The sequence below is a fragment of the Oryzias latipes genome, chromosome 16 (assembly GCF_053564925.1).
Source record: "Oryzias latipes strain Hd-rR chromosome 16, Olatipes_Hd-rR_3.1".
In the NCBI taxonomy this organism is placed as follows: domain Eukaryota; kingdom Metazoa; phylum Chordata; class Actinopteri; order Beloniformes; family Adrianichthyidae; genus Oryzias; species Oryzias latipes.
The window spans coordinates 2045801-2073617 of NC_136252.1; the positions used below are offsets into that span (position 1 = coordinate 2045801).

The window sequence follows — 27817 nt, forward strand, 5'->3', positions numbered from 1 at the left end:
AAATGAATGATGACTTTCTTTCAGCATGAATGTTTATTTGTTTTGGTTGTTTTTTTTTGGGGTTTCTATTTTTTTAATCACTTTTCCCAGAGCATGCACTTTGTAGACGGTCCCTTGGCAGCCCTCTCACTGCTGTCTCTCTGTCAGCACAGAGAGAGCCGTTCTCATTGAACAGTAGGGGAGGGAGGATTCATTTTAGCATTGATTTCATTCATATCATCATTAGGTCGCTTTTAGACTTGATCCGAATCGGATATTGTATTCCTATCAAGGATAGGATGGTTGCTTGGATCAGCATCACGCTTATTACTGATTGCTGATGCAATAAAACATATAATATAAAACACAAAGTTAGGTTTTTATAAAGAAATTAAATGTTGAAACTGTGTTTCAGTCAACCTAAAAATGATCACTCCAACTAACTGATCAATCAAAGGAAGCAGGTTGGCATGAAACATTTTCAGACTGTTTAAATCTCATCTTTTATGGTTTAAGGCTTTAAAGAAATCCATGAAGGGCATGTGATAGAAGATGTTCACATATCCCTTCTTCTCATCCTCACTGAGCTGAGAGCTGCAGTCTGTTATGCCATCAGACCTTCACTCTGCAGTATCATTACTAGGCTGTCAGAGGGTGTCAGACTGTGGGGTTGTGGTGAGTAATGAGAGTGAGGTCACCATCTGTGGTTCATGATATGACAAGGGCTGCAGGAATCCCAGTCAGGTCAGGTGCTTTTTGAAAGAAAGCTGAAGAGCTCAGGACTCCGTATGTTTGACAACGCGAGCTGTCGGAGCCCGCCATGCCAGCAGGCTGTGCTCGCCCTCCAAACTGCAGCAGCCTTCTGCCTTGGATAAAGGTTTTTTTATTCAATAGATTAGTAAAACCTGCAGCTGGCTATTCTCTTTCTTGGCGACTAACCCGTCTTTCTTTTAGGTTTTTATTCATTATTTTGGTTGCATCTATTTCTTCTTCAGTTTGAAGTGTTTACCAAAAACTAGGTGGAAACAAGCTCTAATGAATTAGTTATTCTTTAGTTAGTTCATCTTTTTCATTCACTTGAATCAACAACATGTCTTCTCTGTCATATCATTAAGACATTTTTATAGTGGGAGAGTGTTTGCATGTTTCCTTTTTACTAATATCTTAAAGACAGACGCCGATGAAAATGATGTCTTTGGTATTTTTTAACATGTTCTTGTGGCTTTTTCTAATGATGGAGGACTAATATCCATTTTCTGATGAACTGCTGCTGCTCTGCAGAAACTACCTAACAAGTGCAGCTTCCAAGTGTTTAGTTTAGTTTAGTTTAGCCATTACCTATTGAATTCTATGACTTCATCTTCTTTAGGATTTCACGTTTACTATATAATTACAGGTATAAAGCCCATTAAAACGACTATTGTTGTAATATCGGGCTGAATAAAAATGGAATTGAATGGAATAATATCTTCAAACAAGTTATTCGTTTTTTGAGCCCTTAGATATTTTTAATTTGATTAGCTAATTATTTTCTAGACATCTCTGAATCTTAAATATTTTTTCGAATGTGGCAGAAGAGTCCGTATAGAAACAGCTACTATATTATTCATCAAACTATTTTCCTGTCAAATTTGCATTCATTGGAAACTTTTAAATGTTCATTCTTTTCTTTTCTGAGGGACATTTAGAGAAAAATAAAATTAGTATTTGGTTGTTATGGTTTATTAAAGCAGCTTTGCATTTTTGGCTTTAAAGATTTAAATATATAGAAATATTAGGACCCAAACTGATTGCAATGCATCACATTTTATAGCAGTAACTAAAATACTTCTGAACACGTTTGAGGAAAACATTGACTGGAGATGCAAATATATAAAATAGATTAAAGTCCAGACAAAAGTTTTAATGAGTAAAAGCAAAAGTCTTTAGAAAGCGTTTAGTTTTTCTGCCTTTTTTCCTTGACCGGTCCTTGCAGGGACAATGAATCTGCATAACTTTCATTGCTTCATACTTCATAAGCTCCCTCCTCTTAAACAAAGCTGTAATAGGCAATAATTGTGCATGGAAGCTTTATAAACCTCCCAATTAAAAAAGATGAAATGTCCTGTTCAGAGGTAAATAAATAAAGTTTTTACCTTTCACGACAAGTTCAGCAAAGTTGGAAACTCCTGAGCCCCTGAGGGACTGCGTGACACAGCGATAAAGGTCTTGATGGGAACGCTGCACACTGTCCAGTTGGAAAGACACCACAAAGCGCCGATGACTGAGGTGCTTGACCGATGCCATTGTTAAAATGTCCCCATTATGTCTCTGGAAGGCAGAAAAGGACAGGGTTATAGAAGGCAGGACAGGTCAGGCGGTGCCCTTCTCTCTCACATATCATTCATCACAGGCGGCACGTGCAGAGACATACACAGATGCACACGCATGCAAGTGTTTCACAGGGGTGCATTTGAAAGGACTGCTTTTAAAGGGCTACCCCATCACCAAAGCACTGGGTATCGATTATGAAGGAAGATTTGTGACCAGGACGTTTGAGAAAACTGGTGAAGGCAGGAAGAGCACATCTAGTGCTTTATTCAACATTATTAGATGGACAACAGTTGTTTGATTGTCTCTTAAAGTGTCTGATTTGGCTGTCTGAGCTGCTTCATTCAGGCAAATGTTTCTGTCTTCCAGTATTTATCTTTAACATTCAAACTATATATTTTTTACATGATTTACGATTGTAAATGCTGTTAAATGACCCAGACTATAGAACACTGGTCCCCAGCTCCTGGTCCATGGGACATTAGAACCGGGCTGCGGACAAAAAAACACAACTTAATGTTTTTCCTTTTATTTATAACCTGATTCTGAAGGACATTTTTATTAGCTAAATGACTGAATTCTCCCCAACATATCGGACTCATTCTTGACAAATGTCAAGTTGCTCGCTCGGTGACACGTTGAAAATACATCTGCTACGTTCTTTGAGCGGCTGCTCCGAATGCTAAACCGAAACCCTCAAGATAGCAAAGTTAGCAAAAAACAGACATGTTTGAAAAGTTTCTTTTAGCAGAAAAGATCCAGTGAGGAAACAGAAGAAGAGCCTTTGACTTCCAAATAAAAGAAAAGCTGCGTTAAATAGACAAAAACCAGGAGATTTTACTCCAAATGTGGATTTCCTGTGACAGGTTTTCCTACTGACCATGATAATAAAAATGGATTATATTCAGCAACCAACTGTCGGATGTTATATGACGGAATATTAGGGCCACTATGGAAATGAAAAAATAAATTCACATGAGAATAAAGTCAAAAACTTTACAAGATTAAAGCCGTACCATTTTGAGAAAAAAATCAACATTTGATGTGAATAAAATGATCATTTACAAGATTAAATCAATACATTTATGAGAAAAACGTTTACCAAGAAAACAACAAAGAAAAGAACCAAAATGATGTGTCAGTACGAGAGACGTAGAGCACATGGTACGCAGTTACTTCAGGATTGGTTTAAAAAATATATATGTTAAGTCTTTTAGCAAAAGGCTAAACTGAAACATTGAAGTGAATTTGCAAGAAACTGGACCTGTGCAGAAGAAGATTCTTGACCCACAAGGAGTGGATTTCTGACAGGTGTACTGTTTATACTGTAGTTGCACAGGTCCAATGCATTATTGATCTCAGCTTCTTGTGATGAACTGAAGCGTTATGGGATTTCTATAAATTGATGCTCTGATGATATAAGTCAACACGTAATGTGGATGGTCGTGTGCAAAACAAACTTTACTTTTGAAAAAACGTGGCTTTTTCCATGTCATTTGTAACTTTTCCTCATAATTGTACGTTCTTATGAAATTACAACTTTTGCTCAGAATTTTATGACATTATTCTCATAAAAGGTTCAAATTTTATCTCATAGTTTTATGACTTTATTTGTATAGTTGGTAACACTTTATATTAAGATTCCTTAACAAGCTTTGTTAACACATTAATAAGCATTATAAATTAATTTATAGGGTGTTAGTAAGACATTTATTAGTACAATAAGTCTAATAAGGTTTATTAAATTACTTAGTTAACACATTTACAAGCATTATTATTAGGATGTTTTCAAGATGCTAATGATGCATTTACTGATATTATAGGTGCCTAACAAATGTCTCAGTGTTAATAAGCTTAATAAGATTTATTAACAACCTTTGTTAACAAATTAAGAAGTATTATTATTGTTTAGGGTTCTAGTAAGATATTTATTAGCATTATAGATGTCTCACACAAGCCTAAGTGTTCCTGAATTTAATAAGTTTTGTTAACTAACTTAACAAATTAATAGGCTTTATTAATGTGTCAGATGCTAGGAAGATATTTATTAGCATTATAGATGTCTTGCAAATACCTGAAAGTGTTAATAAGATTTATTAACATCTAAAGTCAGACCATTGTCTTCTAAATCCATATTACTAAACTGCTTATAAGCTTTACAAATGTATTAATTAACTTTGTTAATAGTTTATTAATTGTTTTGCAGCACCCCATCTAAAGTGTGGACGTTTTTTTAGCACAAACAACCACAAAGCATAAAGATTGTAAAAAGAACTTTATGACATTAAAACAGACTAAACATACACAAATCGTTCTGTAATTAAAAGATATATAAAAATTTAATTCAGACAAATAATTTTTTATAAAAAACATATATACTGGTGTTGGATGACTAGCATCATAGCTAATAAGGATAAAGTATTAGCATCTATCCTGAGTGAAACATTCATTGCAAATCCCATCATCAGGAGACAATTCTCTGCATTCAATGTCAACGGCATTAAACCACTGTTGGCTTGCTTCAAAGTCCACAAGAAAGTTACACAAGCCAGTCATGTTTGAAGAACGAAGACAATAAACCTACAGGAGCCATGCTAAAGCTAACACGCTAACGACCGACCGGTGCAGAATCAAAGATGGGCGGGGCTTTTTTCGTCACCTGTGTGAAAGCAAAGTCTAAGAGGCCATTCAATTGGCTGAAAGTGAGCACGCCTGTTTTGCTGTTGAGTTTGATTGACAGATTCATTAGCCAATGGTGACATTAGTTAACCTGCCCATCTTTGATTCATAGATGGGCAGGTTAGCGTGTTAGCTTTAGCATGGCTCCTGTAGGTTTATTGTCTTCGTTCTTCAAAAGTTACTGGCTTGTGCAACTTACTTTCTTGTGGACTTTGAAGCAAGGCAACAGTGGTTGAATGCAGTTGGCATTGAATGCAGAGAATTGTCTCCTGGTGATGGGATTTGCAATGAATGTTTCACTCACGATAGATGCTAATACTTTATCCTTATTAGCTATGATGCTAGTCATCCAACACCAGTATATATGTTTAAAAAAAAATTATTTGTCTGAATTAAATTTTTATATATCTTTTACAGAACGATTTGTGTATGTTTAGTCTGTTTTAATGTCATAAAGTTCTTTTTACAATCTTTATGCTTTGGGGTTGTTTGTGGTAAAAAAACGTCCACACTTTAGATGGGGTGCTGCAAAACAATTAATAAACTATTAACAAAGTTAATTAATACATTTGTAAAGCTTATAAGCAGTTTAGTAATATGGATTTAGAAGACAATGGTCTGACTTTAGATGTTAATAAATCTTATTAACACTTTCAGGTATTTGCAAGACATCTATAATGCTAATAAATATCTTCCTAGCATCTGACACATTAATAAAGCCTATTAATTTGTTACGTTAGTTAATAAAACTTATTAAGCTTATGAACACTTCGGCTTGTGTCAGGCGTCTATAATGCTAATAAATATCTTACTACAACCCCAAACAATAATAATACTTCTTAATTTGTTAACAAAGGTTGTTAATAAATCTTATTAAGCTTATTAACACTGACACATTTGTTAGGCACCTATAATATCAGTAAATGCATCATTAGCATCTTGAAAACATCCTAATAATAATGCTTGTAAATGTGTTAACTAAGTAATTTAATAAACCTTATTAGACTTATTGTACTAATAAATGTCTTACTAACACCCTATAAATTAATTTATAATGCTTGTTAATGTGTTAACAAAGCTTGTTAAGGAATCTTAATATAAAGTGTTACCGTATAGGTTTTCTTTTTCTTTCATGTTGGCACTAAAAGGCTCCTCCATCCTAAATGTTACGAGGTTGCTGCTAATAAAGTTCCTCAAATGGTGGTTCACGTTTATTACTATATTTAGAAAATAACACTTATAGTGGTATTATAGTGGTACTTAAACTGGGGTTTTTTGTATTGATTCATTACACATTAAAAGTCGGACGATGCTGAAGTTGGCGTACGACTTGTGGCCTGTTGATTGTAGCACCTACAGTACATCACTGCTAGAAGCTTTTTCCAATGGCATTTTTTCATCTTCTCCTGATTCACAACAATTTGAATAAATAATACTCAGAAATGCAATTTCACTCTTTATTTTTTTATATGCATCCTCCATCTTCAGACAAATTCTACAAGAACATGTTAGAAACACCAAAAAACATCATCAACATCTGTCATTAGAGTGGGTCTTTAAAGAAAGAATAAAAAGAAAGTAAAAAACCACATCCTGGACATTTGACTCCTGAATCCTGGGAGCTTCGCTTTGGATTGAGGGAATTTCTCACATTGTTTTACACCATTGAAAGAAATAGCATCTGTCAAACTCACCCTTTCTTAGCTAAACACATATGATCTGATGTTTTTTTCCTTCACGTGTTGTCAGGTTAATGTCTTTGTGCGACATGGAGAACACGGATTGCTTTATCTCAGACCTGCCTGTTTAAAAGCAAATCAAAGCACGTTGGGTAAGTCAGGACTGATCGAGAAAGACTGACCATCTTAATCTCTTTTCGTTAGCTTATCTGAGGCTTGAAAAAAACGCATAATCCCATAATCCATCATTTACAAAGAGAAACATAAACACAAACCCACTGGTTAGGGTTAACAGGCTGCCTTGCCTCAGGAATGAAGAATAAAAACTAACTCATACATGGTTGTTTCCTCAAACCATCTTCTATACCCCCTTTGCCCCCGAGCTCGTGGATTAGAGCATGGAGGCAGCACTGAAAAAAGTAAACCATTGCTGTCATCAGTTTGATACGTTTCTACTCATTGCATTAATATAAAAATTTTAATTTACTCTCTTGAACTCAATTCTTAGAAGTTATGCAATGTGTCTTTGTTTTTTTTTACTTTACTTTAATGTAAATGATAACAGGGTACCAAAGTAAAATTTTTTCGTTTTGTGAAAGCACAATTATTAGGTTGAGTTTGATGTGCGCATGCGCACTAAATGAAATGCAAATTTGGCGGGCCGTATTTCTGCCATAATCTGAACTGCTTCTCAGAGCGACAACTCGACAAGTAAGGTAAAACAACATCAACAAAAATCATTGTATATTAATTAGTTCAGTCGTTTTCTCCTTGTACATTTAAACGAGGATTTCCTTCACTGCCTGGACACAATTTTCAGACGACGTTAGTCGGTCCCCAACCCCCAGCAGCAGTAAGTTTGTTTGGAAAAGAGGAACTAACCGCCGCCCGGAGACCGACAGCAGCAGCTTAAAGGTAAGTTCTTACCTCTAATAAGACAAAAGCACTAATTTAAATACAGTCGGCAGTTTTCGAAGCTTGCATTGGTTTGAGTTTTCCCCAAGAATTTTAAGCTTTTACACTTTCTGCTGCAAATTCAACTTTAGCTGCTGTGCAGTTAAGCTAACATTTAGCACTAACAGTGAGGCTCTCATGCCGTATTTTGCGACTGGTGAATTTACTTTAATAGGGAGTACAAATTGATGCAACACTGCTATCAAACACTGTTTGTGGTGTATTTGCTGTCGAATGTTATTTACTACAGGAAAACATCTATGAGCCGTGTTACGTTATGTTACACTGGATATTTTATTGAATTTAACAGGGACAACTGCTCTCCCCGAACCGACCGTTCACGCATGCGTGAATATTACGTCACTTGACAGAGTATGTCGTCGGAGGTTAATAATAATAAACCTATTAAATTTTTTATAATGATTGAACAAAAAAAGAGTTTATGGGATACGGCAGCAGGATCCTTAACACTCAACACAGACACATTTTTAATGTCAAAAGCGGCTGCAGGAGCCTGTGACACTTCCCAGTTTTTCCCTGTTGTCAACATTCAAAAAATAAAAATAATCAGAGAGAATAGGCTCCAAACTGTGTGGCTGTCATTATCGTGTATGATCATTGAGATTTCCACTGTCTGTAATCATCTGTAATGACTATTTTTATTTATTTTTTCATAAAGACACTCTTCGGTTTCTGCTCTGCATCCAGTCTGGAAGCCTTTGACTAACTTTTGGTAAGTTTTTTTTTGTTTTGTACAACCTATGCAATTGTGATGAAGGCCCAATCATAACATTGCTCTCCCTACACCCTAAACACCTGTTTGTTTTCCGCAGTTACTCATCGACGTGGAAATGTAAAGACTGTGCCCATACTTATTCAAGACGATCTGAACTCCTAAAACATTACAAACTGGACCATCATCATCCATGTTCTCTGATTTCATTTTCAGATAAATGCAGACTTCTTGAGAGTTACAACAATTACTTTGGAGGCAAAGTTTTTTGCACAGTTGGACAAACACTCCACCAAACTTCTAGAGGTCATCAGGAGCAATGGAGGGCGTGTGAAAGAGCAGACCACCAACATCTTAGAAGTTCTGGATGAAGGGTCTGTATGACATGAGTGGTCCATAGAGTAGTTGTGTGGTTAAGTGAACTTTTAACTAATGACAAGCTTTCTTTTCAGATTGTTGATATTACCATCAGAGGAGAAGCCATCCTAAAATCTCTGATGATCTACTTGGTGAATCTTTTGAGCACCTCATTAAAGAACACCAGGTAAGGTTATCCACCTCTCAACTATGACACTCTTTTATGATGTAGGAAATGGAACATGGCACTGTATGGGTTAAGATCACTGCCAACAAGAAACATATTCATAAAGATAAAGTTGTGCACAAATACTAAGACTTTGTGCACAACTTTCAAAAATGAATACAACATTTAGTTTGCATTTGACATTTCTGTTTTAAATTTTCTTTGCTTTGAATACAACTTTTGCTTAACGTTAACAGTCAAAAATATGTTATGGGGTCACAGGCATATGTATCTAATCCCGAAACATTGATAAAGCAAAGTGAGCATACACATTGAGGCTTATTTATTTAACTAAAACAAAATTATACCTTTTAGAGCAACGCGCCAGTTGTAATATGTTAATTTTTTTTATGTCTGCAGAACGGTCTGGACAGTGATGCTCCACAGATTGAAACCATGGCGATCTTTTTCACTGGGAGAGAGGATCTTCTCTGTCCACCAACAGACATCAAGATAGTGATGGATGAAAAAAGTTTTCAGACTGAACAGCCAGCTATAAGTTAGCGTCAATTAATGTTTTTTTCCCTCACTTAAGTGTATTGGTATTGGGAAACAGTTTTGATGTTTATACATCTTAAAGATGTCATGTTTGTAAATTTGGATGTGGATATGTTCATGGAACAATAAATATTGTTTACATGAAGAAATGTGTTCTGAGTCTGTGTACATCAATATATAATTCTAAAGCTTAATTCAGTTAATTAGATTGTGAACCTGACATTTTTATCTGAGACAACTTTAAAAAGTAAATTGCTCAAAGATTAAAAAATGGATTATATCAAGTCGTTTTTTTCAGGTTAGATAAAGTAGAACATTTCCATTGAGTAAAAAACAGAACTTATTTATTTTGATTTAGAGAAACTCAAAATAATTGCTTTTCTTCACCTCACAGAATCAGTTTAACCGAAATAAAAAAAAATAGGTTAGGCTATATTATTCATTTACATTGATACAATGCAAATATATTAGGTGTGACAGATTACTTCAATTTTTTTAAGTTAAACCACTGTTATATTTTTTTCAGTGAGGGAGAATTGGAAAAAAATCAAAAACGCATGAGATTGCTCCATGTTAGCAAACCAATCTGGCTGTGACTAATTGGAGAGGAAAACACAACGATCTGTTAATGTGTTTGCAGCCAAGACTGTTCTGCAGCTGTTAAGGTAAACACATAACAGGTGCATATCAACACAAAGCACTGATTTGTCCTCATGTGGAGGAAAAATATAAAGGACCGAAAGATGTGAAAGCGGTGAAAAAGGACGAGGAGGCGGAGCAACAAGGATTCCAGAGGCCTGGAGATCTCATTACAGCTGGCGTCTGGATGGTTAAAGCAGCTAATTACCCAAAGCATTTGTCTTCCTTTTTTTTCCACGGCCACAAAATGGGTGGTTGGTGAAGGAGGTGTGAACGAGGACACTTCAATTACCTGAATGCCTCAGCTCCTATTTAGACAATAAAGTGGGTCTGTCCAGCTTGACCATAATTAGCACCTGGCAGCCCGGGATGTAAAATGGAAATAGCCTTGAATTCACTGTGACTGCAGTGAAGCAAGACAGAAAAAGAAAAATCAAATAAAAAACGCCGTGCAGAAAAACCATGCCTGGTTCTTTAATTGGGGCTCTCATGTTTGAGCTATACTCTAGAGACAGAGGGGGCTATATGGATCCACTCGACCTTCACTGAGCGACCCATTGTAGATGAAAAGTAAAATCCCCAGAACAACGTCTATAATCGAAAGAAGAAGTTTGGCAGAAAGCAGCAAAACCACTTTGAGGCCAGCCTTCACAGCAGTCAGACGAGTGAGTCCTCTTTGTTTCTGAACGCATTATTCCGGGATGAAGAATGGTTTAAAAACAGAGAAAACCTTGTCTTACCAACTCTTTAGAGGTGTAAACTATTCAGAAGAATTTAATCTTCAGCTGAACTAAATGATTTTGCTTGACTGAGCCGGCATGTGAAGCTCCACTTCTGCCCCCTGAGCCAGCAGCAACGTTTGAAGTGGCAATTACAATTTCTAGCTAGAAAGTCAATCAAAGGAGTACAAAGAGAGAAAAATCAGCTAAAAACAAACACAAAGAGATGCAGAAATAACCCCAAAGCGACCCAAAAACAAGATGCATACTGACTAAGAGGTTAGTTGCTGACGGTGTTATGGCTTCTGTCTGTTCTACATCTTTGTAGCTGGAGGCTGGGCTTTGTGCTCGTTTCTGCTCAAATGTCCTTTGAGCCAAATCGATTCTTTTGGATCACATAGTTCTGGAGGGTTCCTGCTGGTGCTTTAGAAAACTGGGGACTCCCCCCAGGAGCAGACTCCTGCAAGGCCTCTTCTTTGCTTGTAGTTCAATTACAAATTTAATATCTCAGATTCTGTGGGAAGAAGAAACTCCAAGAAGTTGTACGGACTAAAAAAGAAAAAGGCCTTTTCTCTCAGAACAAGTGGTCTTTTTGAGGCCAGATTACTTGGTGGTAAAGAGACAATAGTTTGTGAGGTGTTTGTGGGGCGGCCGTGGTGCAGCGGTAGGGCGGTCGACCCATGATCGTAATATTGCAGGTTCGATTCCCGCCTTGCACGGCCATGTGTTGAAGTGTCCTTGGGCAAGACACTGAACCAGTGGCGCCACCAGGGGGTGGCCAGGGGTGGCCACGGCCACCCCTCTCCGACACCTGGCCACCCCAGTGGCCACCCCAGTAGCCACTATAAGCTGTGGTAGCATCAGTTGTGCGTTTCATCCCAAATGCACAGCCAGCAAGCGGCAAGTCGCTCTGATCACCTAAACCGGCCCTCACCCCCTCCCCTCCCTGCTGCCTTTGAGTGCGCAGACAAGAGGAGCCGCTGGATGCAGAATGAATAAGACGCGTGGTTCACTTCCGCGTTCGAACCCTCAGATCCTCGGTCAGACAAAAGAACCAGTCTCAGTCACTAAAGATGAACTTTCTTTATTACTTTTTCTTTAAGTCAAAAACGGCGACTGACCGCGCGTGTACGCGCTCCACACCCTCACGCACTCTCCCCCCTCTCTTCCTGCATTGCGCGAGCACCGGTTTCAGCACGCACACACACGCGTGCGCGCGTGAACGCACGCACGCACACACAATCACACATCCCAAAATGCTACGTTTCTTTTCCTGTTAAATATTTTCCGTGGGTCTTTAACAATCTGTTTACTGTACTTTAGATCTGTATAGATAGATAGATAGATAGATAGATAGATAGATAGATAGATAGATAGATAGATAGATAGATAGATAGATAGATAGATAGATAGATAGATAGATAGATAGATAGATAGATAGATAGATAGATAGATAGATAGATAGATAGATAGATAGATAGATAGATAGATGGATAGATAGATGACTTTATTAATCCCACAATGGGGAAATTCCATTTATCTGTGGCAGCAACACGACATTCAGAAATAATCTGTATAATATAACATCAATAAAGGACATCAATAATGACATTTATATTAAATAATTAAAAATATCACTAAAATTATTATCAAAAATTAGATTCTTATTAAATAAAGAAATATATATTAAATATTAAATAAAAACAGCTGCAAAGGTGTAAAAAACATGCGGTCTGCAAAACATGTAAACCCAGTGTGCAAATACTTGGTGCAAATACGCCACATCATCAGCGGTGGTAGATGTGTCATTACTTTTTATTAATAAGTAAAAAAAGGATGTCCCTGTCACAAGCCACTCATTTTCATGGCACTATTTAAGCACTGGTTGTTGTGTTACCGCAACATTTTGATGTGTTTTTGTTTCCACAGAGTTACCTATAGTCATTAGTTGATGCTTGTGTCTGTCCATTTTCAGAGAATGAAGAGAAATTCAACATATATTCTTATTTTAAGAATAAAAGTGCAGCAGAAGGAGTGAAAGAGATGGTAGGAGAGCAACAGAGGAGTAGTGAGGAGGAGGAGGAAGATGAGACAGAGCAGCATGAATGACAGAAGAGAATGAGGAAGACAAAGATGAGACGGCATCAGAGGAGGGACAGTCAGCATCATTGCTCAGAGAAGCAAGGCAGAACTCAGCATAAGCAGGGGCTCCACCTGTTCCTGGACCAACTGGTGAAGTTAAAATTAGGTTACCCTAATAATAAAAATGTTTCATGATTATTAGTCTGAATAGAAATGTCAACAGATATAATTAATAATTAGAAGGATATTTTTATTATTATTTCAGAACAACAGATTTCATTTTTTGTTTATTATAGATATCTCTCAGTCAAGAGCCGAACACCCCAAGCAGACACACCAAATCATTAAATATAAACAAAAAAAATGTATATATATCAGTAGCAGTATCTACTAATGGTATCTACTAGTATCTATTAGTTATTATACTAGTAGTATCTACTATAAGTTCATGTTCTACAAAATATCAGTAGGCATTTATCTTTCTGTTGGTTTTCTAAAGGTTGTTTTACTACGTTTGGTAGAATGAATTTTAAAAATATAGCTCATGGTTTTTGTGTGCCACCCCAAGATTAAATGTGGCCCCCCACTGGCCACCCCCATGAAAAATTTCTGGAGGCGCCACTGCACTGAACCCCACCTTGCCTCTGATGGGAGGTTGGCGCCAGTGTTCGGCAGCGGAGCCGCCATCAGTGTGTGAATGTGTGTGTGCATGGGTGAATGGGACTGTGACTGTAAAGCGATTTGGGCCTTGGAAAGAAGGTAGAAAGCGCTATATAAGTATACGCCATTTTTACCATTTAACCAAAACCCTGAACTACTGACCTCCAACAGGAACTTGTCGGCCTCCGAGGCCTTCCCAGCAGCAACACATTGGAAGGTGGCGTTTTGGCCAGCGTTGATCTCTTCCTCTCCAAGCCTCGAGAAATGTGGCGCCTTATCTAGAAAGACATCAACAATGGGAGACATTGTGAGATGAAAACACTAACAATGCCACTCAGCTTTTACAAGTGTTTCAAAGTTCTCTTTTTGGAGTTTTTTACATTGAGTGAATATCTAAAGGATTTTTACTTGAAAACATAATTACCAATTTTTTCTATGATACAAAAATGAATCTGCTGGTACAAATATTAAAGATGTTCAGGTATTGCAAACGCATTTGTACAAACTTAAATAACACAGGTCAAACAATTGCTGTGCTAAATTATGAAAGATTTATTATTTATTTTTTATTACATTATACCAGGCTTACTATAAGCTAACTGTAAGTTTTTTTCCATTGTTATTTTCTTTTAAGCAAATTTAAAATAGGATTTTCTGATTTCTATTGCTGTTGTTGTTTAATGATATACCACATAATCAAACTGAAACCGAACTGTGACCCAAACATTAAGGTTTAACTGGAATTGTGAGGACAGTCACAATGAAACAGGGACTCTCAAACATCTCATTTATGTCTGTTTCCAATAAATTTTCCCAATGGATTTGCTATTTTATCTGATGCATCTGATATGTTTCTCCATGTGACTAAGTTTTTAGTTTCCAACAGTCCTCAGTTTGCATTTGCTCATCAAACCTGCTGAAACACAGAAACACCAATAGAAAAACACAAAAACGATTACTTCTATCACATAGACTCACTAAAATGAGACAAGTACTGGAGATTTATCAAGTAACCCCAACATGACATTATAAAATAGTTATACATGCAAAATGCAATTTCTTTATTGTAAAGGACACAAACAGACAGAGGATCAATGAAGTGTGAAGAGGATCAATACACGGTAAACTGCAAAAATTCCTTCCATCAAGAGATTAACCCAACCTTTTAGTTTTCTAAAGAAACATTCACTAAGTGAGCGTTGTCTGTCCTCAATATTACTAATTATGTTGTAGCATTCTGAGCGGAGCTGCCAATGAGTCAGTGTGTGGGAGTGAACCTCTCACCCAAATCCAACAATAGAGAAGAGAAAAGCAAACCCCTGCAGAGCCAAATCACTGGGTTAATGCCAGCAGCGTTGCCAGTCATCTCTGAGAAACTGGCTAGAACAAGTTGACGTGTCACTCTGTGAGACTGACAGGCTGAGATGGCACTGCAACTGAAAAGCTGCTACATCAGGGAGGAGTAATGTTTGGGGTCACTTGTGTCTTGCTTGGTTTTGCACAACACCCAGTTGCGATTTTGCAGAAAGATGTCAATTTCTAGACTTTGTTTGTGCACAGTAAGTAGGGATGCTTTGCATTGGGACCCACATGTGGCCACGTTTCCTTTGACTGACTTTCCCACCTCAGGATCATTCATTATTCATGTCTGAGAGGCAAACATACAGTAAACAAACACTAAAATGGATGCATGAGGAAAAAACACACCCTACAGTTGTCTGGAGCTGCACTGTTGTACGGCTAAATGTGTCAGATCTTATCCTCAGGACTCTTTAGCGTGATAAATATTTCATTGAACTGCAACACTGCTTTCAGAGTCAAAGCCTGCGACTCAGGAGAATACAATGCAAATGTCAACTAGGCTTTAACAGGAATTTGTAATGAGGGAAAGAGCATTTATAAGTTGGTTCTATTTTTAGCTATGTGACACTTTCCGTTCCTTTCTTGTTTTTTGGTGCTGAATGATGCAGACTGGCCTGGTGCCACATCAGAAGCCATGTTGAGGTCCTGATGAGAGCCTTAATTATTTAATGCCTTCAGTGGGAGCAGTCAGGAGATGCCATCTGCTGTGTCTCAGAGTAACGCGGGGGCCCTCTGGGAGGTGTGTGTAAGTGCAACCCAATCTCTTAATCGTCGTTCATTTGATTAAATCACTGGAGGTGTGTCTGTGATCACCACACTTCTCCTGGGACAGAAGGGGGCAAATTAATATTACCAGGGGAAAAGAAAGCAGCAATCCTCATATGAGAGGAGAAATATCCTTCAAGGTGGCTTCAGCTGACAGCAGCATGGGCCATGTGGGGTAAACACAGGCACAGAGTCCTTGTGTTCAGTGCAATGTTAGCATGTCACTGACAGCAGTATTAAGCTCAGAGGTCTTGGTGACAGTGTTTTATAGGAGACACTTCAGGGCTACAACACGGTGAACTGCTGCACTTCTGTTTTTCTGACCTGCCTCCAAATGTCCTGCACTAAAGAGAGCCATTTGGGGGAGGAATAGAATCCACCCTGCAGGGAGGGCAATTTCATGAAGCTTTAAAACGCCACTTACCAGGAAAAGACCTCAGAACAAAACAGGGCATTTGTCTCAAAACTGGACAGATTTTTACGAAATGTGACATTTAAAAAAGCTGTAAGAGGTGGCACTAAAAACTAAAAGTAAATCAATAAATAAAATAAAACTATATAAGAGCTAAAGCAGAGTTTCATTACTTAAAAAAATGTACTATATGTACTGTACTGTGCCATTACTGAGCCAGTTTACCTACACGCTCAATATCGGATCATTTTCAGATTTCTTAAAATGTCTTTTCTTTTCTAAAATGGTATGTAGACGGAACAATCTACACATGTAGATTTTCCAAATGTTATGTCTGCACACCTAAAGCTGTGTTCACACCAAAAGCAATTCGTGTGTCAATCTAGGAGCACAGCGGCCTCTGCAACCGGCATTCGATCAAGCGCTTACACTGAAAAGTCTATGTAACACCTGTAAACTGGTGTTTCAGGCTCCTGCACTCAAACCTCTCGTGTCCTGCAATTCTTTAGTCCAATTTTCAAGCTCTACATATGAACTTGCCGTTCATTGAACAAGAGCTGAAAATTCAACTAGTTGAACTTTCGACTGCTTGAACGCCACACAGCAGAACTTTGACCAATCAGGGACTCTGTATGCCCAGACGTGATCAGAGGTCCTGCGAAGCGTTTTAAGGAGTAGGACGCGGCGCGGTGGTCTGGTGGCTGCTTGTTTCAGGCGTCGCAGTCTGGGTGGCGTGGTGCGTTCTGAACTATGGCGAAGACAACTGGTTGAGACGTGATCACTTCACATGTTGAAGTGATGAGTGGGTGGAGTTCAGTACCACATGGAAGAGAAGCAGAACATTCTCTTTCTGAACTTTATAATAGTTTTCTTATTTGTATCGTGACAACAATAGAAAGATCCTCTAGTTGTGATCTTATTTGTAGAGGTGGTGCCGACGGTCGGGAAACCGCCTTGTTTACCACAGATCAAAGAAAAACTTTAAAGTAATAAAAGAAAATTAAAGTTAAGGAAATATGCTTCCTAGGTTCCCAAAAATCCGGATGATCTGATGATCACATTTCCATAGTCAATGCGCACAAATCGGATTATTCCAGTCAACCCTTTTCTGTAGGCATGTAAAGAATCTCCCTGAGGTGATCACCAATGAGGGCTGTTGTAAAACAAATGCAATCTTGCTGCTTTTCACATACAAACAGGCTCAAGTATGTAAAAGTGTTCAAGTTTTCAAAGATGACATCAAAGAAAATAAGAAAACTTCTGGGAAAATATGATCCTTCCACAAAGTATAAGTCTAGAACACTCTGTCTGTGAGAAAGAGTGCGTCTGCATAAATACTTTGTACAAACTGTTAAGCTCAGTGCTTGAAGGTCAAACTGTTTCAGTCGTGTTTTACATTACTGACTTGAAAATCTTTTCATCACTGAGAGGACTGAAAAATTATACACTATCAAAACACACTAAAGACAACATTAAAGTCACATATGAAAGAGGAAAAACAAGTGGAAAACTGGATAATAGAAACGACCAATGACCCAAGAACATCGACAAAGTCATCATTTTAACATTAACCTGAATAAAATGTGGTCAAAAAGCCTCTGATATAATTTATTGAAGTAGTGTTTTTATAAACCTACATTATGTTTCCTAGATTTTTCTCTTTCTTTTCATTTCTAAAGTTATATTTATTTACTTATCCAAAGAAGAAAAAAGGTGACATGACAGGTTCTTACAACAGTTCCAACTGAAGTAAAAGGTCAGGTTCTCACCTGATCCTACTTAGGTTTTATTTCCCGTCAAACAGTGCTAGGCGATGGAACGATAACGATATATATCAGGATAGAACTGTTTATCAATAGAAAAATGAATCAATTGCGATAGACTTTTGTTTTGAAGGGTCTGAAATGAACACATTTGCGAGCATTTTATCCTCTTCGGCGAGTAAAAGTTAGAGGGTTATTCGCCAAATGGGGAGTAAATGTTTATTATCTCTCTTTTTTGGTGAATTTCTCTGTCCTCTCCTCCTCTACCGTCTGCACGTGAGGTAAACAAGCGCACAGGAACACCCCCCACCCCCGTGGTCACTTCACCTGTGTCCAGACTTTCTGCAGAGAGGGCCATATTTGGTGAGGTCAGACTGTGAGGGCCAACCATTCTGCCTGCATTCTTACACTATTTTGAGAAGATTAAACCCAAATGATCGGTTTACTCAACAATTTTATTGCAGTTGTATTTTCCTTTATTATTATTTTTTACATAGAACCAAAACCACATCTAACTACATTTGAACCAAAATGACTCTCAAGTTTACATTTGAAGACTAGAAATAAAATTAAGAAAAAGTCTCTCTGGAAAAACGGCGACCTGTCAGATGTTGTGCTGATTAATGATATTTAAAAACAATAATCAAAAACATTCATCTGTTTTCAGGCTGTTTTTGTTATGATTTCACGTAACGTGATCACCTGGGGCTGCACGGTGGCACAGTGGTTAGCGCTCTTGCTTCACAGCAAGAAGGCCTCCGGTTCAAGTCCCGGCTTGGGGACATGAAAAACTACATCAATGGGGGACCTTTCTGTGTGGAGTTAGCACGTTCTCCCGGTGCATGCGTGGATTCTCTCCAGGGTCTCCGGCTTCCTCCCACCATCCAAAAACATGCTTCATAGGTTAATTGGCCAATCTAAATTGTCCCTAGGTGTGAGTGTGAGTGTGAGAGTGAATGGGTGTATCTTTGTGGACATTCTACCCAGCGACAGACTGGCGACCTGTCCAGGTTGTCCCCTGCCTTTGCCCAAAAGTGGCCGGGATAGGCTCCGGCAGCCCCGTGACCCCGAAAGGGAAAAACGGTTAAGAAAATGAATGAATGAATGAGTGTGATCACCTGGAGGCAGAATTAGGAAATCTATTGTTAATTTGTTGTTTGTTTTCTTAACATGTTTGAATTTAAGTTTACAGTTAGATGACAATAAAGACGTCTTCATACATTTATGTTACTTTTATGCATTTTCATTTTCTTAAAAAAATTATTAGGTTTTTCTGTGCAAAATACTGTTTAATGGTTGGTAAAAAATATGCTTTTATGGCAGATTTCTTTTAATCTACCGGCCAACTTCTCCGGTGACTAAAAAATGTAATTTTTGCCCCTGTGTGGAGCTTTACAGTTATTTAAAATAAAAATAACAGAGTTGCTTGCCTTGCAAATTGTGCAGGAGGCAGGTTCCTTTTAAACCTGGAAATAGCAGCAACCATTTTATCAGCTGAAGCAGAGACTTCAAGCATCAATGTCACTGAAAGAAGAGATGATTCTCCAGCAAAAACAGTCTAAACTAGCAGAAGAAACTCTGATAGTTCCTAGAAGATTCACAGGATGTTGACAAAATGTTTGTCAATGTCCATTGTTTTTAAATGGAACTGATGGAGCAGTTCTGATCAAGTCTGATCTGTTTCATTTATTTTTCTCTATGAAAAGTTAGAAGTTTTTGTATTAATTTTCCGTTTAGTTTGTAATGTTTATGCTTTTTATGATAAACTATATCGCGATATAAAAAAATTCGACACCGTTTAGCTCTGCCGTCGAAACAATTTGAGCTGGACTCCAGTCAAAAGGGGCACTTACAGCAGGGGTAGTTGAGCACCATGATGTCATCTACAGCGATGTAACCTTGACGCTCCCTGGAAACGGTGGCCTCAATCAGCACCTGCAAAAGTGAGCACAAACACACAATGACCAGATGTGACTGTGGGGCTGATGCACACACTTGAGTTGACCTCGTGTGCAGACGACCAAGATGTTAAGAGCAACTGTCTAAAAGCTGCAGAGTGCCCTGAAAGTCTACAGCTCTGCTTTCCCTGCGGTGACAGATGGATTCATTGCTAATCAGCCCATTACACATCTGCCGACCCAAAACAAAAGCCCAGGCAACGAGAGAAATAAGAGAAACGCAGATATATCAACAACGGAGATGGATATGTTCTGTTTTGGTCCGCAGGGCCATGGGAAATAACTGCTTCATCACCGGGTGCACAATGTGTTGCATGTGTCATGAGCCATATTATGGATTCAGGGCACGGACGCCTGTGCAGCCGTAACAGCAGATCCTGCCGCTTGAACAAGACCATGAGACTTGGGAGGACAAACCTTCATGCCGTCCTGTAGAACAATAAGCTGGATGAGCGGTGGGTTCTCATGAGGCCTAATCAATATCAAATCATCATTCCAGTATTAATGGGAGAGTTACGAGACACAGGGGGGATGTTTGTTTTCACAGCACCAAGGACGGCCCTCCCTTGACCAAGTTTGATCAAAGGCCACTTTGAGTTATTGTTCCTCATAATCTCAGAACATATTGATTACAACATGTTTCCAATCACTGTGTCTTGACTTGTACAAAAGGCCAAAAACAAATCTATAAATACACCCAAATGTTCTTCTGTCCTCTGTGCTGCCACACGTCTGTCTTTGAAAAGAACAAAGTCAACAAAAGGATGGACATCTTATGGATTTTTTAAAATCTCAGTCTGTCAAATACGACTGTTTATGTTATTATAATAATAATAGTAATAATGGATTAGATTTATCTGCGCTTTTCCAGATGCTCAAAGCGCTTACATTGTGTCCATTATTCATTCACTCCTCATTCATACTTGGTGATGGTAGCTACTGTTGTAGCCACAGCTGCCCTGGGGCAGACTGACAGAGGCGTGGCTGCCAGTTCGCGCCTACGGCCCCTCTGACCATCACCATCATTATTAAAGAGTTATTAAAGATTCTTGACCTAAATAATTAATTTTCCTATTCCAGTTTGCAAAAATATTTTATCTACAGTCAAATGTTTTGACAGGTGTGCAAGAATGATGTAAAGAAAGAATGCATTCATACAATTATGAATGATATTTGTTTATTTTTATCAATTTACAAAATGCAAAGTGGGCAAATAGAATAAAAGTCTAAATCAATTCAATATTTGATGTTTCTGCCTTTTGCCTTCATATCAGCATCAATTCTTCTGTTACGTTCACACCAGGCTCAGGAACACGCGTTCAAACAACTGATTCAATGGAAATGTTATGTAAACCCATGCATATGCAAGTCTTGGGTTTCGGGCACTACGTACAAAACGTGCGGTCTGAACGCGTGCTGAAGGTCAAACCCATTGAGTTTCATCCAGTCAGGGACTCTGGCTGTGTAGTGGCGTATGGATGGTTTCCCCATGGAAGTGACAACCATGTGAACATTGATCATGGAGGAAAAATCTGTAACTGTTGTTTGTGTCAGCCTTTAATATATCGGAATAGAGCTGTGAAAGAAAAATCCTGGAGCAAGATTCGCGAGATTTGAACTGCTTCGACATTTTACAGCAAGCTTCTTTCACCTGTGAGTACATGCGTTAGTATCGGGTTTCAACTGTTTCTGTGAACACAATGGGCCAGTTGGTACGCTGGATTTTGGTGATCGGATTGGATCAAATCTTGAAAATGGGTTGTTCAAAAGGGAAAGAAGGAATCTGAAATCAGATTAGATCACAGAATCCAATCCTAGTTCTAATCTGAACACAGGAACTGGATTGCAGAAAATAGCAGCAGGTGGACTGATGAGTCAAAATTTGAAGTATTTGGCTGTTGTAAATTTCAACACAAAAAATGAAACACTTTTCTGCAATTCAAGGTTGTTAACCAACAGAACCAGCAGTAAAGAGGGACTATTTTTTCATAAAGAAACCTAAAAGCTGGCAGGTAGACAAAAAGATAGGTGGCAGGCAAAAACATGGGTCCAAACATTCAGGAAAGCAGAATTCAGAGAAAATTCCAAAAACCTGATCCACAAGGACAGTGTAGGTCCAAAAACAAAAACTCCACAGAGTTTTGTAAAATTATATAAAAATAAAAAAAGTTTATAACTTCTGACTGAGGTCCACATGGTTCCTTTCAAAAAAGATACAATATAGGATCATCTCAATGCAGTACATGTAGTAGTAGGTAGTGTACCGTCAGCAGTAAAAAAAAAATAAAAAGTACAGTTTTATTTTTTGTTGTTTGTGCACCTTAGCCATAAATTTGTAAATCAGAAATAAGTGACCCTTGCAGTATTTTTCGGACCATAAGGCACACTTAGAATTTTCAATAGATTTTCTGTGCGACATGGTGCTCCAAAATCTGTCCAAATGTTTTAGTACGACTTTGGTGAACTACAAAGCTTCATCACTTGATGGATTGTTGGAGCACTATGGGTTCTGGAGTCAGGAGTCCACGGGGACTGTGCTTCAGCTGTTTGTGAATAAGTTGAGTAAAGTTTGACTTTCTGGGCTGTTTTGTTTTTCTTGATGATAGACCAAAATTTGAAAAATGTTTGGTTCCACAGCCTTAGTTTGGAGACCCCTTCACAAAACACTCATGTCTATGATTAAACTGCAACAGCCTTTTGAGGACCTGTGTCCCACATTCCAGACATTTACAGTGAGTGGGACAGATACCGTCTAACATCCTAGAGTCAGAGAGAAAAACAACTGGGTGGCCTTGCAAAGCACCCTGAATGAAGGATCATCATCATACGTGAGGGGATCAGGAACAACAACAAGGTGGAAGCTTGGAGCGAACCAAGACAGAGGAGGGGTGACAGTGGAATGAAGATGGCACAGCTGGGTCTCTAGCAGTTTGATAGAATTCCAGATGCTGTTTTATATTTGGTTCAGAGTCACAGATTCCAACTTGAGCTAGTAGATGCTCAGCTTTTGAGGGAAAAAATATGAACACTTCCTGTTTTCTTCGTTTTCCATCCCTCACTTCTGGGTGGGTGTCTACTCACTGAAGAAAGAGCCTCTGCTTTCACACCGAATGTTTTCACAGCAAGCAACATTGACCTGAATTAAGCATGTAAACACAAACTGTAAAGCCATTAGTCTTACATTAAAATTAGCCAGAAACACTTATTGGACATCATGACAAAGGCCTACAAGGAAAGAAGAAAAAAAGTCCTGAGCTAAAGCACTGGAGATATTGATTGCTGGTTAATCCCTTGTCTTCTCAGCCATTAGGAAGAGAGGTTATTAAGGAAGAGAAATTCAGAGCATTTGTTTCAATAAAAAGCTTCCAAGATTTTAATTGAAAGCCATTTACCCAGTGAGACTTTGTATGCCTGTGCTTTATTCTAAAGACGTACCTTGTTTTCACAAGATATAAAAAGGCAATAGCTATCCATTGCAAATGAAAACGGCATATCATGAGTCCATTTACAACACATAGAAAATACAAATCAGTAAAACTTATTACAGTACCCTGAAATATTGGTTCTTAGCAGGAAACCAAGAGAGGATTTCTTTGTCCTGCAAGCACATTTCTTCAGAACAGGACTGTCACTGTATTCACTGTTCCACTCATGTCTCACATAAGATGAAATGAAAGCTCCTTAAAAGTTCAGTCACAAAGAAAATCTGTTCAGGTGGAAATGCCAGCCGCATCTGGGAGCACAGCATGAACATTTAGAATCTGAATTCAATCTGCTATATTCCACATAAAATGAATGGACACAGCTTCCCTTCGTTTCTCTTCTCCACACTAAACAACCAATTAAAGGGAAAAAGGTTTCTAATAGTGCAGACATGCAGAGATGTAGCGACAGAACGCTGATGAAAGATGGATGACCCAGATCATTGTTTTTATGTCAACGTTGGTAGCTGGGCTGCAGTCTCTCTGTTTCACCAAAACCAGGATAATACCGTATAAGGCGGATCACTGTGGGTTTCTTCCCCAGATGGAGATTATAGCACTCGTACAGAGGGTGACCCGGACGGGTGCTGCAGCTTTTTGGGTTGTCCAGGCGGGTGTAGAGTCGCATCTGAAAGGGAGCGCAAGCAGGTCCTGCAGTTCCCTTGAGGCTGATAAAACTGGAATGGATGTGGTAAGTGTGTCGTGAAGTGTTGCTAGGCTCCACACAAGGAGCCCGCATTCATCACGTCAACAGCACTCATGGGCCCCGTGCACAGTCTGCAGAATATGAGGGGATTGAAAAAAAGGAAAAATCTGTTCAACATGCCTGTTTTTCTTACCTTCCATGTGTTGTACAAGTGTTCGCTATGACCTGTTGCTCAAATACCATAACATTCATTTTTTCTATATGGGCTTAGCGAGGGATATACAACCTTGATTTTTTGTAAAAGCCACCTGTGGGTCCCGTGCAAACTGATCCTTTTTTGTCCCTAGACAGCACACATCCACCCAAAAGGGCAGTTGGGACTAAGGTTTATGAAAGGAGACTTGGAGCTGATGTCAAGTTTTGATAATAAAGTTAGAGGACCCTGAATGTGATATTGAGCTTTTCGGCCAGAATCCATCCATAGGAATTCCTGGGTGGCAAGGAATGCACGCTCAGCAGACTGGGGGGGGCATGGTCGGCACCAAGAGGGTCCCTGGTATTGAGGGTTTTGGCTGAAGCATGGTTGGAGGATAGAAACAGGGTAAGTGGTGAGGACTTAGACTGACTTATAGTGCGACGCTGAAGCAAAAGATTGCGGGCTTGAGCAGAATAAGGAAGAGGTCAGAAAGGAAAAGAAGATCTGCAATGTAAACCTGATGTAAACATAAAAAGAAACGCCACAACAAACTGATGCATCACAGGTGGAGAATGACATGAGCCAAAAAGAGGGAAGAGCTGTGGCAGGACCCTGGAACTTGACAGGAGCTCTAACTCCACCTTTGGATTTGGATTTTCTTTTAAAAAGGTGAAAATTGCTCTCTGATTTAAGCCCTACTGATGGAAATATGCATCAAACCACTTTGACTCCAAAATGACGTTCATTTAGCATCAACTTGAAAGCAAAACTGAAGTGTTTTCTTTCATAAATCCAGGCATAAAAAGATTTTTAAATATTGTGGAAAAATAAGATTCTGATAATGCTAAAGAAAATGACACAAACAAAATATTATAGTTACTTTTTCAAGATCCTAACTCTCCACTGAGCTTATTATTAATGAATGCGTTAAATGAAATGCTTTTGTTTTATTATGGACTAGTAATCCACACAATGTTTTAATTAAATGTAATATTTATAATTTAAAAAAGTTCAGCAATGTCTATAATTCCTATTTTATTTAATATCATTTAGTGGTTGTTGTTGTTTTTTTTTATAAAAACAACCAAAATTCTGTATAAACCTGTAAATTTGAACTCATATCGGATTAATCCAAGAGGATCAATTCCTGAAGTCAGTGTAAAGAAATGAAAGTGAGACAGCTCTGGCTTGGCGAGAAGAAATACCATGAGTTATTTCTCCCTAAGATCCCCAGTTGAGTTATTTTTATCACTCTAAATATTGATTAATTGTTCTTGTATTGCAGCCCCTATACTTTTTCAGTCTGCACATAATAAATCATTTGATATTAGATTTAATGCGGTAAGCTGTCAAGCAGAGTGTAAAGGACTCATCTGAGAAAAGGGGAGGAGCTGAAAGTTCAATCTGTGAGAGTAGAAGTCCTGTTAAGAAGCAAATTAATGGAACTGATCCACAGATTAAATGAATCAGCTAAGAATGTAAGATTTTCACAGAGACTTAAACACAACTGAAAGGTAAGAGGTGAAAAGTAAAATAGAAAATATTTTCAGTTTTACTAGGAAAAAAATGTATTGCTAAACAGAAAAAAAAAACAAATGTTAAGAACTTTCTGACATTTGAAGCAGATTAAAAAACTAGGTAAGTGAAAGACCCAAAGGAGTGGGGAGCATATGTCTTCTGTTTGAGTCTGGAGCCTTGGAGGGTTAGATAACATCTTTAATATTTGATAACAGGGTTCTCCAGGTACTGCAATATGTCTACCAATCAGAAGAAGAGGGAAGTGTGCCAATGTACACCACACTAATGCTGCATCTTTTATCGAGGCACCTCAAGGTGATCTTACACTTCCATTTCCAAATCCAAAGCTGCTTTTCTCATCTCTTGCAGTTTTAACCTTTTTTGTCAAATATTCTAAACTGCAGGACAGATTAAAAATATGTCACCGTCATAGTTCAAAAGAGATCAGTTTGTGGAATTGTTTGTCGAAAAGCAGTTCTGTCTTTATCACATCACTGAGGAACCAAATCCCACACCATGACACTTCTACTCCTGTTTTGAATCCAAATGAAACAATCGCCTTCTTATGTCACCTTATCCACCCTTCAGTGTCATCTGTTCCTCTAAAATCTTGTTTTCACGCTATGATTCAACATTTATTTTTGTAAACTTATTATATTGATTGTTTTTCTTTTACTTTTTAAAAACAAAATAAAATAGATAAATAAGCATAATAAACAGAAAGTAAGAGTTAGAAAATTCCTATTAATTCCCACCCCTAGTCGTTATATATTTAATCTTTACACGTTAAACACACACACACACATAAATATATTATTTACATAAACACAAAATAATAAAAGAAAAACAAAAAGAAAGCATAATCGCCATCAAAGTGACGTCACAAAGTCATAGTTGTCCGTAGAATAAATGATCGTGTAAACGTTGGAAGAGTTCCAGTAGGTCGAAAAGCATTTCAAAAATCTGCAACCTCTCCGGTTAAAGTGTTACATCAAAATTTCAGAAAAAGCTACAAAGCACAAGCAAGCAAGGATTGCTTTTAGTACGTATGCTTTGTTATGTCCATGAGCTCTACAGGTAGTTGAATTTAAACCAAATGTTTGCCCTTTTGTAAAGATGCAGGTAAACTGTAAAGTTAATCTGCTGACGTTAATCTAAATCAGCAGGTCTGTGTGTGCTCTGTGAATCCTACAGAGCAAAATGCTGGTAAAAAGTTTGGCTTTCTTTAAGATCTATTTTGTAAAACAAAATAAAAAAAAGATTTAAAGCACACAATATCTTATGCTGCACAACAGTGTTTTGGAATAGAGTAGCAGAAGTAAAAAGTATAACAAGACAACTCGAGCAGAGCGTTTGAACTGGTTACTCCTCCCTAGGGCGGTTCATTGAGCTATCCTAGATAGCTCACTATCTTTTCAGTCCCACATCAATCACATTACTCGGTCAGCCCATTTCCATCTACGTAACATTAATCGTCTACGCCCCTCCCTCCCCGTCCCCTCTGCTTCTATCCTGGTTCACAGTCTGGTCACCTCCCGTTTAGATTACTGTAATTCTCTCCTCTTTGGCCTTCCCCAAAAAACCCTCAATAAGCTTCAACTGGTCCAGAACTCAGCGGCCCGCATCATCTCCAGAACCCCCTCCTTCAGTCATATCACCCCGGTTCTCCACCAGCGGCGCTGGCTCCCCATAACCTCCAGAATCTAATTCAAGCTCCTCCTGTTCACTTTTAAGGCCCTCCATAACCTGGCTCCTCCTTTACTCTCCCACCTCATCCATATCAAAACCCCCTCTCGTTCTCTTCGGTCCTCCTCCTCTGTTCAGCTCTCTGTTCCTCCAGCCCGCCTCGTCACCATGGGAAGCCGAGGCTTCAGCTGCTCGGCTCCCAAACTCTGGAATTCCCTCCCCCCTTATCTCCATAACATAGACTCTGTTCCAACTTTCAGATCTAAGCTCAAAACCCATCTGTTTATTTCTGCCTTCCCTTCCTGATTCACTTTTGATTTTGTCTTTAATATTTATTGTGCTTTTAATGTCTATTTTTTAACCTTTGTTTTGTAAAGTGTCCTTGGGTTTCTTGAAAGGCGCTTTAAATAAAATGGATTATTCAATCAATCAACTCACCTGTTCAGCATCCTATTTAAGTCCAGGCGTGCATGCGTGTCCAGTCCTTCTCTTCCTTTCCCGCAAGCGTTGCATT

General features: G+C 38.4%; 1 protein-coding gene and 1 long non-coding RNA gene across 5 annotated transcripts in view; one reads left to right on the forward strand and one right to left on the reverse strand.

Annotated features, from left to right (window-relative positions):
- The window catches only part of ptprub (protein tyrosine phosphatase receptor type Ub), a 318361-nt gene that overhangs the window by 140174 nt on the left and 150370 nt on the right, over positions 1-27817 (reverse strand). For all 4 annotated transcript variants that reach the window (XM_078932872.1, XM_078932871.1, XM_078932870.1 and 1 more), the window contains exons 4-6: positions 19671-19752; positions 13678-13793; positions 2115-2289 (exon numbers count right to left, since the gene is read on the reverse strand). In XM_078932872.1, the coding sequence (XP_078788998.1) occupies positions 2115-2289; positions 13678-13793; positions 19671-19752 (373 nt within the window). The remainder of the gene's footprint in view (positions 1-2114; positions 2290-13677; positions 13794-19670; positions 19753-27817) is intronic.
- LOC144984468 (uncharacterized) lies at positions 7237-8685 on the forward strand. Its single transcript, XR_013648184.1, has 4 exons — positions 7237-7363; positions 7468-7562; positions 8281-8334; positions 8551-8685. It is a non-coding gene; the product is annotated as an uncharacterized LOC144984468 (long non-coding RNA).